We start from the raw sequence: 11326 nt of genomic DNA, 5'->3' as shown, positions 1-11326 counted from the left end.
CACTTATTTTTTTATAATTATATAATATCTATTAATATTATTTTTCAATAAATACTTGTAGTATATAATAGTATAATAGATATAAATTAATTAATACATTATTAAAATTCAAAAATAATACTTATTTTAATATAAAAACAAAATAAAAATATTTATGATAGAGTAAAATTAACAAAATACTTATTGTTCCTGTTTCATATTGTTTAGAATAGCTAGATATTTTTAAAATGTTAGTAAAAATATGTATTTTAAATTTTTAATTCTAATTTTTTAACTATATTTTATTTTTTATTTACATAGGACCGGATTAACCGATTCAACCAGTAACCCACCGGTTGACCCAGTGACCCAGTAGCCTGACCGGTTCGATCACCGGTTCGGTTCTGACAACTATGGTCATATTAGATAAGTGGAAGAGGAAATAAATGGAAAGATAGAAGGGTGGAGAGAAGCTTTAGAAGCAGTTTTCTTTATCTTATATCATTTATATTTTATATTAATAAAAGTAAGACAAAGTATACAGAATTTAAAGTTTTACAAAAAGCTTATGATTTCTAGCTTAGAGGTGCAAATTGGGAAGATATACTAACATCACAATTCAACCAGTTTGTGTTTCTTGGTTTTTATCTAAGATACCTGTTTTCTTCCTAAGATACTTGTTTTCTTTATTCCTCTCTAAAGAAAATATCATAAAACATGTTTTACATTCTTAGACAATTGAGAATGACATTTGATCACAGCCTCTCTTTCTCTCTCTTTCTTTCTCTTTCTTTCTCTCTCTTTCTTGATCATTCATTCCTACTCTTTTAACAGATATCAAGGCAAATCCTCAAATGCATTAAAACAACAACAAAGTTCAAATTTTATTCATTTTATTGAAAATTATAAATTTGTAACCTGGAATTGATAAAAATAAAATAAAATAAAAATTAGTTTACATAATCCTTAAAATTATTCCTATGAGCATTGCTATTTTGATGTTATCAGGTTGACCAATTTTTACATTTTTTACTATTACAAAATATTTAATGAAAAATTAAAGGGTGGACTAATAGGACCCAACCTAAGTGGATGAAACAGAAAGGAATTTTAGGTGTTTTAAAAAATGGTTTCTGGGATCTTTTAATAGGTATCAATGCAAACAGGGTTCCGTCCATCCCGCTAAAAGATTTGTTTTGTTTCCAAAACTAATCTCTAGTTCACATTATAATTCCAAGACACCAAGCAATGAACAAAAATATGGGAAGTTTCGAAAAGAAAGAGCAAACGGAGCAAACTTTGTATGAAAACATTAATATAAAGTGAAGAAATATACAAATGGCAGCTAAAAGTGAAGTTGGTATGAGAAAACAATACATGTTAGGGAATTAATAATATACAAGAGAAAACACATAAATAGCATTTGCAGCTGTTCTTGCTGCTGTGAGTGCAGCTTTTGCCTTTGACCAAGCTGGAGAGTAAAGTCAAAGCTTTTGAAAACTCCTTATTTTCCATCAGAAGTGTTGCAAGCCTTGTCTCAACTGGAATTTTCCATCAGAGTGCAATTTGAAGAGCAGATGTTCCTGGAATTTTAGTAACTGGACAAGAGCTGCAAAACACACATACACAGTGTCTTCAACATTTAAAACCACCAAAATGGTGAGATTGGAAATCATCTCAAATTACAAGCTCAGATCCAATTCCAAAAACTAAAGGAAACAATAACATACACAATTAGTATTATTGCAACTACTGAAAATCTAACATGTTCCAATCCAAATTAAGCATAACTATAGACTTGAAGTTGTGCAATTACAAGCTTTAACTAAGTTTTCAAGGTCTCAAGTCATTAACAATTGTTTCGCAATGAAATAATATACAAGAGAACAGGAAGTAAATGAACAGTTGAAGGGGACAAATCATAGCAATTGAGGAAATCCACAATTTTTAATGTTGAAAACAATAACAAGAACATCAAAACACCCACAAAAATACAAAACGGTTGGCTCCATAATTTGATATACTCATAATGATTATTATTAATACAGAAAGATTAACAATCAGGATCTAATGTTGTACATTTAAACAGTAAATATTCTAACATGACATCCCTTGTATGAATATCTAAAAATTCTGACCAACTGAAGCTAAGTTCTTTATCCCCATCAAATGTTCATCATTAGAAATATGTAGTGATATACGAAGATTAGTCAATAACTCTTATTGTTCCCAACTTAAAGAACCAGAAGCATATATTGCCTCTAGAGTAGTGTGATAGGCATGCAACTCTACCCTATGAATTCCTTCTGCTACATCCTCCTCAGGAGAAATTGGACACCCTTTATCCAAATCTCCAACATTTAAAGACTCTGCGTCACTAGAAAGGGTATCTTCATCATAGCAAGAACCTGCTAACATATTACTGGAACTTCTACTTGTACTACTACCTATCACACTACAACTGCCAACAGAACTCAGATCATTACAAGAATAATCTGGCTCCGCAATTCTTTCAAAATAACGTGTTGTAACATGGGGAGGTTTCATCCATGTTTCACAATATTGGTTGGTACCATTAATAATGGAATCATACATGCATTTTTCACCCATTTTATTTTGTGGGTAAGCAATAACATCTACCTTTTGGGCTGTCGGAACCACTTTGGATCTTTCATACTCACCCTTATTTATAACAGCCCTCATCTTTTTAGGATAAGCATCAACAACAGAATTACCATATGGAGACAGTCTCTTCATCCCTGTAGATGAAGCTGCAAAAGGCTTGTAGAGAGCACTAGCATTTGTACTTGAGAAACAATCACTTCTATCTTGCTGACTTTTTTCTGGTACCAGGTTGTTGAACTTCATGCATCACCTTATAACTGTTTGAAATCAAATTGTAGCTAGACTTCCCACCTCCCGAATTACCAAGATCCTGGAACAAGCATAAAAGAAAACACAATAAAAAAGCCTTCGGGCAAATATTCAACATAGTATACCACTAGTTTAAAGCAAAAAATGGAAACAAAACACAATAAAAAGCCTTTGGGCATTTTCATAAACTTTTTTATTTTTACAAAGTTTGAATTTATTCTACTCACTGTTGATAGCTCATGGGTATTCAATAATCAATTAGATCTAAATCCAATCACCAATTTTCACATCACCATAACAGAGTCAATAAAAGATTGATCTTCTGTACCAATTTTCACAACTGGATATTGGAATGACGAACTCAAGAAGCTGCAACAAGTAATTTAAAGCTATAGAGATAAGATTGAAAAAACTCAATTTTAATTCAGTTCCTGTTCCTTTCAACTCAACAATTATAGCCCCAATAGTGAAATTCCCAGCAAAAGTGAACATCACTTACCACATAAGAATCTCCATTTTTCAAAACATTAAATCAAAATATATAACAAAAGAAACTCTATTAAAAAAAATGTTGGAAAAGGGGGTAAGTACCTGTTTGCGTTCCCTGAACCTAGCAGCAGACTCTTGATCATGTGTCTCTGCTTCTGAAGAGTGGCCTTGTCCACTGGTTCCTCCACCGCCCTTCTCTTCCCTTTTGACTTATTTTTTATATGAATCAACAATCAAATTACTGATGTGGCATAATTACTATCATGCTATCAATTAGAACTCTTCAATTGTTTTTCTCCTCATTTATGAATCCTGGCGTTTTTTTTCTTCTTTTTTGACAATTGTTTTTGGGATTTGGATTCTCTAAAATTTAAATTTTACTTTAGAGAATAAAGTGTGATCTCTTAATTATTTATTTTATCGGTGAAACCAAGAATAAATATGAGAGAGAAACCATTCAAGAATAGAAGATCACACTTTACCCTCTAAAGTACAAATTTAAAATTTAGAGAATCCAAATTCTTGTTTGTGTACTTTAGATGATAATAAGTTTAGTGCATCTTCTTTACTAGAAACAAGTGCAAAATTAAATCCTGAGGATAAAAAAATTAATCCTTCAATAAATTAAAAAAAAATCATGTAGAGATATTTCAGATGTAAATTTCACTCACAAAACAAATCAACTAGTATCTCAAAAAAGATAATTGTAATCTTAAAAAAAATGCCTTAAATAATAAATAATTAAACCCAATAAACTTAAAAGAAATTATTCGGATGATTTGCCAGAGAAGTTTCAATTCTTCAACCTCAAAAAATAAAGAGGAATATAGGACTAATGTCAAATATTTAAAAGAAAGGAACATCTCAAACAGAGACAATGATAAAAAGTAAAAATCCAACATTGTCAACTATTATTTACCTAAGATTCTGCTTGTATTCAATTCTCGTCGGATTTGATTTGTACCGTGTAAGTATTATAGGTCGCGTTTCACTCACACTCTTCAACTCTTCAACAACCTTTTCCAATTTCGCATTCGAATTCGAATTCTTCATATCCTTAAAAATCGTAATTTTATGTCCATTTCAGATATCTTTTTCGCTTCTTCTTCGATGCATTCCAACTCTCCGTTAAAAGTTCTTAACTAACCGGCTAAATAAGGTACCTTGAAAAAGTGAATTGTAATCCTTTGGCTAAGTTCCCCTAGTCGGCCGGGTCATTTGACGGAAATAGAAGGATTTTCCCCTATTAGATTAGAGAAGGCCCTCCGAAGCCAGCTTCTAATTCTACGGAAGAAACGGAGGAAGAGAAAGACTAACTACGCACCCGTCCGCTGTCAGGTCTTTAGCTAGAGGAAGCTCGTTCTTTCCTAACACATGTGAACTCTTTATGCCTACCCCCCGGTTCATTAATGGTAAGAGCAAAATGGCTATATTTTGATAAGTTGGGCGCTAAAGAGCCTGAGAAGGCATCTTCTTTCTTCAGTTAAAACCCCTGAAGATAAGGGCTACGTAATTGAGGACCTTGAAGCGCCTAAAGATCACTTAGCGAGCGAATCAAGGAGAAGATCTGGGAAGAGAATCACAGGAAAGAATATTGAATTCATCCCCGGTTGGGTAAGAGAAGAGACGTGACTACGTAATACCAAACTTCCCGGGCCTAGCTTTAGACTTATAAGTTCGAGACAGACTTTACGCTTGAACCCCAACTTCAAAAGGCATTTTCGGGGACTAGCCTCCTTCCTTTTCCTTGCTCATACTACCAGTAAATTTCTAGAGTCCAGCCCCTTATACTTATAGTTCTGTTATTTTTGTTATTTAATAGTAAAAGGTAATATAGATCCTTTTTGTTGATGGTCCGGATTTCCTAAGTCAATATTGCGTATTAATCCCCGAGAGCATCCTCGGCAGTTGAGTCTTACGCGTTAGGCTCTAACTCTACACGAGGACAGCTGGCACCTAGAGAGAAAGACATCAGCTAGACATTCAAAATGCATTCTGACATGGCTGGACTAGTTTTTCGTCTGAAGAAAGATTGATATGGTTTGAAGCAATCTCCTCGGGCCGAATCAGTTGCGACACCGATGGGAATGCATGCTACGAAAGATAGGGTAGAGTCTGAATGCAAGCTATGCAAAAACGGATTTCACTCATTTTCTTAGCCCTCAATCTCTTTTTGACACAGGGCTGAGCGCTCTAGAAGCGAAATAATTACCCTCACGGGGTTGATGAACCTGCCTTTTTGGTTGGCGTGGGGACCTCGCAGCGGAAACGAAAGAAGGACCTGTACTGCTTAGAGGGAGTTCACTTGCTTTCTTAATGCGTTCGTGTCCCTCAGCCTAGCTGCTGAATTGCCGACTAGACCTAGCAGCAGAAAGGCCGCTATAGCTGTGGATGATGTCCCAGCTGGAAAGTAAACCTTTTCATATTAATGCCTGCCCTATTGGAGATTCGACAGAGTGGAAGGGCCTGTGCTCAATAAACCACTCACCCACGCTAGGGCTAAGACTGAAAGTAGCTCTTCTGATTCATCCTGTCTTTCAAGGAGAGGAGTTTAAGGAGCTAGTATAGGTTCGAAGAGTTGCTGCGAGTGGGTTCAGGGAAGCCTTTGTGAACAGCTAGGGGAATTTTCCAGAGAGGTGGGGGAATGAAGAATGGGAGAAGTCCCAAGTTCGGGGCTTAGCCCAGGTGAGAAGTCAGATAATGAAGCTGGTGAAATGGCATCTGACATTATTCTGGAATCATCAAGGACTCGAATCAACAAATTGGCCTTTTGAGATGACTATAATTTTTTTAAATCGAATTCAAGAACAATCCAAACAGAAGAAAAGCCTATCCAAATTCTGAATAATAAGTCGTACTAGTTTTATCTCCCGTGCCAAGCATAGGCATTAAAATTATAATTGTAAATAAATATTATTCAATAAGAAAACGAATTAAATTATTTAAAAATAAACAATGCTTGCGGCCAGCAACGTTTATGATTGGCAGCATCAAATAATCATCAATGATGATTTAATGGTGGTGGATTGGTGTGAGATTTCATCAAATGACTCAACGTTCTCTACGGATTACATGCTAGCCAAAATTAAATAAAATTGCTAGCCCCCTAGACTTTTCCTTTAAAAATAATTGTTTGTATAGAGATGTATTATATAAATAATAATATTTAATATGTAATTAAGTAAGAGAAAAATGTTCTTTATTTATTCTTTAAGAGTTAGAAGAACTGCGTACCGAAAAGATTACAGAAGGAGCACATGAGAGGTAAACCGATCAAGGGAGAATGTTAGGTAGCATCCCGGTAAAAACTTCTCTATAGACAACATTAATAGTATGATCTGAAACTTTGCCGTTAGAATCAACAGATAAAATCTTCAGTCCAGAATGCATGCTGACCCGAGAAAGCGCAACATAAAGCTGACCATGAGTAAAAACAGGCCTCGGAAGATAGACGCCAACTGTTGACAGCGTTTGACCTTGGGACTTGTTTATGGTCATCGCAAAGCAAAGAGCAACCGGAAATTGACATCGAGTAAACCTGATTGGTAATATATCGTTATTGGGTGACATGTTCATCCTGGGAATAAATACAACATCACCAGTATTACGACCTGCTAAGATGACGCACTCAATGATATGGTCACCAAGACGTCTACCCTGCATGCGCGTACCATTGCATAGTCCATTGGATTGGTCAATATTGTGAAGAAGCATCACAGGAACCCCGATTTTAAGAACTAACCGGTGTTGGAGAATTCCTGAACAATTTAGCGCATTCAATGACTCGGTGCTCATTGTATATAATTCAGATTACAAGTGACCATCTTCACTAATTAGTGTATCAGAGCCCAAGTATACCCTCTCGTTGCCAAGGATCAAAGACATCACATGATTGTTTACTTCAGTTACGACATCAAGTGTTGGTGCTAATATATTCCTACCCTTAAAATAATCCATGCTAGAAGAATAGAGTAAGATGTTAGGATAAATGAACAACACCAAATCATGCAGACAGGGAGACTCAACATTAAGCAGCAAGTTGTCGGGTATTCTAATCACTGATTCGCCATCGGTATTGTCTCCGATTAACCCGTCACCAACTTGAAGCAACCATGTAGCAAATTCCTTCAATTGTACACCGTGGATATCTCGTGAACCACGGGACAGTCTCATGTTTTCAGTTAACTGCAACACTTGGCAAGATTGCCACAGGTTCGAAGCATTAATACACGAATGAACGATTTCTTCCCGGGAACCACGAGGAATCACAGGCAATATATGACGGAAATCACCTCCTAGAACAACAATTTTCCCACCAAATGGGGCATGAGGATTATATCCACGATCAAATCGAAGAACATCCTTAAGGCATTTGTCCAGCGCTTCGAAGCAAAATTTATTTAACATAGGTGCTTCATCCCATATAACTAATTTTGCAGATGAAATAAGAAGCGCGGGGGGTGTGCCTTGCCTTATATTACAAATAGAGTCTTGGTTAACACTGAGCGGAACCTTAAAGCGTGAATGAGCAGTTCGCCCATTAGGCAACAACAGAACTGCAATGCCATTGGATGCAACATTTAGGACAATATCACCCTTAGACCTTATCGAAGCAGACAGTGCATTCCATAGAAAGGTCTTACCAGTTCCACCATAACCACAGACAAAGAAAAAACCACCAGCGTCACAATGAACTGCATTTGCTATTGTGTCGAACGCAACGCGCTGGTCTCGATTCAACCGGGAAATCAAATCCACGGCGATACTTGCCAATTCTGTCCTGTCAAAATTTAGCTCATCAGAAAAGATTGTGTCAGAAGGTTCAGGTAAACCAGCATAATCAGGAAACGGCATGTCAGAAAATTCTTTCAGGCTCCGACCATTCGGCTGCAAGAGTTTTTCAATTTCGGCAAGCGTGATGGACTTAATCTCATGAACAGAACGCTGAAAACCTAAAAGCAAAAAAATGCAACGTAGTTACGTAAGAAACAAACTGGACACGATGACGAAGGGAAAATAAAATAAATGCATAACAAACTGCAAGAGGTGGAGACGACCGGATGTTTTTGAATGGAGTGGTCTGAATTTATTGCGAAACAGTAACCGGATAGTAAAAGCAATCCGGAAAGTTTACCTAAGTTATGTCTTCCAGAAAGAAGCGAGTTGTCCACGCAATGTTGCCAACATTTCTCCCACACCATGTCAGGACGCACAATGTTGTTCGACATCAAAAGCATTGCAAACAACCTCCTGATATAATTCGGCGATGCCCACGCACTGGCTTCATTAAGTGCATCAATAAATTCCTTATCATCCTGCAATAACCCTAGGGCATAACAGGCCTCTTTGAATGTATCGTACACAATCCCACAAACGGAACGCACATCAGCAAATGTCTGGCACCCTTTTTGATAATTCAATAACATACGAAGGTAGTACTCCTCTCCATGCGAGTGAGGAATATGCGTGAGACGACCTATGACATTCCCTTGCTTCCGTGGCCTCCACATATACCCCTGCTTGTCCCAAACAAAAAATGACGGCATCTCCGCGCAAGTCAGTGTACGGGCCAGATCAAAATTCTTGTTAGCCTTAAACCAACCAATAAACATACTATCCTTTGAGACCGCAGCGTCGATAACATTCTCAATAAGCTGGTGATCTTCGTACAAAACATTTTGCTCATTTGGAAGATGGTTATCTTCATATTACAGATAGAGTATATGAAATAGATAGCAAAAAACGAATATATGATTTATGAAGATATGAATAACAGAGGTATTGAGGCAAAAGGAAACGTACGGCCACGGGATCCAATGCAAGGAAGAGAAGCCTATAAAAATCAGGGTTGGGATCACCATTTTCACCCGAGTCAGCCGATGGCTAAAGGCACATACTTCACAAAAAATAGCAACAGTGTCATATGCTATGTACGGACAGGAAGATCTCATTTTGCCTTAGCTTGTAAATAGAAATCGCTATAAAAGGAACGCATAGGCTTGTGTGTGTGAACATAAATAGAAAGCAACATATATATTGGTGACTCATCCATGGTCCACCAAGCCGTAAATAAACTTTTGGAACATTTCAGAGAATGACCGCATGGCTAAAAACAAAAACAACGTTGGGGGAAACAGCGGAATCCTGTGGAGTGGGGGGAGGGTGTGGAATGTTGTGCGTTGAGTAAGTGATGTAAGGTAGACCAGGAATATATGTGTATATATTTATTTATTTATTTATTTAAAATAACATATGTATGTGTGTGTGTGAGATACGCTCATGCATATAAGTGGGGTTATGAATAGCCTATTCAAATATTTGTATTAAGTTAGTCATATTTCTTATCTTTATATTTATGTATCTATTTATCTATTTATCTATCTATTCTTGTATTTACAAATTAAGTAACATATAGTAAGCGGTGCCTAGAAAGGTGTGAGGGTTACAAAAAAAATACTAATAATATAAAAAATAGTAATAATAATCGTTGATGCAATTGATCAAAGATCGAGAGATAAAATTAAAAACTTATGAACAATAATTGAAGAATACTGTATGAAAGAGGATTATATTATGAAATCACTAAGGATATTATTGCGCCCACCGTGGGTCGGATAGGAAAAAAGAACCTTGATTAGATAGCCAAAATTGAAATTGGAATATTAAAATTTATAATAAAAAATTGTGGAATTGAAGAAAAAAATTACTGTCAAATTATAAATTATAATTAGGGTAAAAAATCAAGCCAAGTCAAGAATCATGTAACGTAAATACGCCAAAGCGAAAATCGTTTCAGCAATAAGCCAAATCATATTTTTATATAATTCGAACCATGCTGGTTCGAATTCCATTTCTACATAATTCGAACCAACTTGGTTCGAATTATACACAAACACATGCATACACGTAATTCGAACCAGCTTGGTTCGAATTACACACAAACACATGCACATTAATTTTTTAACAGCATAATTCGAATTATACCATGAATTACTGTGTGTAATTCGAACCAAGCTGGTTCGAATTAGTGTGTGCGTGTGTTTGTGTGTAATTCGAACCAAGCTGGTTCGAATTACGTGTATGCATGTGTTTGTGTATAATTCGAACCAAGCTGGTTCGAATTATGTAGAAATGGAATTCGAACCAGCATGGTTCGAATTATATAAAAATATGATTTGGCTTATTGCTGAAACGATTTTCGCTTTGGCGTATTTACGTTACATGATTCTTGACTTGGCTTATTAAGGTTTTTTACCCTTATAATTATAAATGAACAAAGCAATAATAATTATTGAAATTGTCCAAAAGATGAGAAATAAAAGAAAGAAAAATTTCTTTGAGTAAAATTTTGGAACAATAAATAAAAAATGACAATTAAATAATTAATTAAATTATTATATCTAACAACCGAAGAAACCTATTGAGGTGAGCAGATGGTGTCATAATTTACGGTATTGTTATTGTTATAAGATATATGGGATCCGAAGTTGTTGGCAGGTGTGTTATTTGGGCCATCCAGGTCCGGATATCGAAGGAGAGATTGGATTAGCTATACTAAAGGAAAGGATTGGCATAAATAAAAAATTGAAGAATTAATGACTAAAGCAATCCCTGAGTGAGGTGGGTATGACAAATGTGATCACTATGAGTCTTTTCATGATAACAAATTGCGTAAGTTAAATTAAACACTTAAGCAAAAGGTAGTATGGCCAATTAACCGAATAAAACGAGAGACCAAAGTTATTTAGATGTTAACAATGCTAGGAAACCAAAAAATTAAGCATCAATTGTTCAATAATCAAAGCAACCAAGCGGTGTTCATTAAAAAACTTTGGGCCCCCTGAAGCACAGTAAATAGAATCCCAGCTGATGTGATGATCAGAGGGCTTATTAAATAACCCATTAGAGATATTTAGCATGTAATACAACGATAAATAATCATGATAATGACCAGCATATATAATATATAATATATTATAATATA

General features: G+C 35.7%; 2 protein-coding genes across 8 annotated transcripts; both read right to left on the bottom strand.

The window, feature by feature from the left end:
- On the bottom strand, positions 1257-5212 carry LOC107628777. Of its 7 annotated transcripts, none has more exons than XR_002358776.1 (4): positions 4262-5119; positions 3445-3544; positions 2661-2914; positions 1257-1588 (listed from the first exon to the last, which is right to left on the bottom strand). XR_002358776.1 is itself a non-coding variant. In XM_021118015.1 (3 exons), the coding sequence occupies exons 1-3, from the start codon at positions 4393-4395 to the stop codon at positions 1571-1573; spliced, it is 252 nt and encodes an 83-aa protein (XP_020973674.1). In that variant the 5' UTR covers positions 4396-5212; the 3' UTR covers positions 1257-1570. The 7 variants fall into 7 exon arrangements, 3 of the variants coding, with proteins under 3 accessions (XP_020973674.1, XP_020973673.1, XP_016186860.1); XR_002358777.1 differs by having other exon boundaries at positions 2715-2914; XR_002358775.1 differs by having other exon boundaries at positions 2620-2914; positions 4262-5112.
- On the bottom strand, positions 6616-7137 carry LOC107632259 (ATP-dependent DNA helicase PIF1-like). Its single transcript, XM_016335961.1, has one exon. The coding sequence runs from the start codon at positions 7135-7137 to the stop codon at positions 6616-6618; it is 522 nt and encodes a 173-aa protein (XP_016191447.1).

The sequence above is a fragment of the Arachis ipaensis genome, chromosome B03 (assembly GCF_000816755.2).
Source record: "Arachis ipaensis cultivar K30076 chromosome B03, Araip1.1, whole genome shotgun sequence".
In the NCBI taxonomy this organism is placed as follows: domain Eukaryota; kingdom Viridiplantae; phylum Streptophyta; class Magnoliopsida; order Fabales; family Fabaceae; genus Arachis; species Arachis ipaensis.
This window is presented reverse-complemented; position numbering and strand designations above follow the sequence as displayed.

Excerpts from the sequence above, each read along its gene's own strand:
- LOC107628777 (XM_016331374.2), bottom strand. The coding sequence starts at position 2,847 with ATGAAGTTCAACAACCTGGTACCAGAAAAAAGTCAGCAAGATAGAAGT.
- LOC107632259 (XM_016335961.1), bottom strand. The coding sequence starts at position 7,137 with ATGAGCACCGAGTCATTGAATGCGCTAAATTGTTCAGGAATTCTCCAA.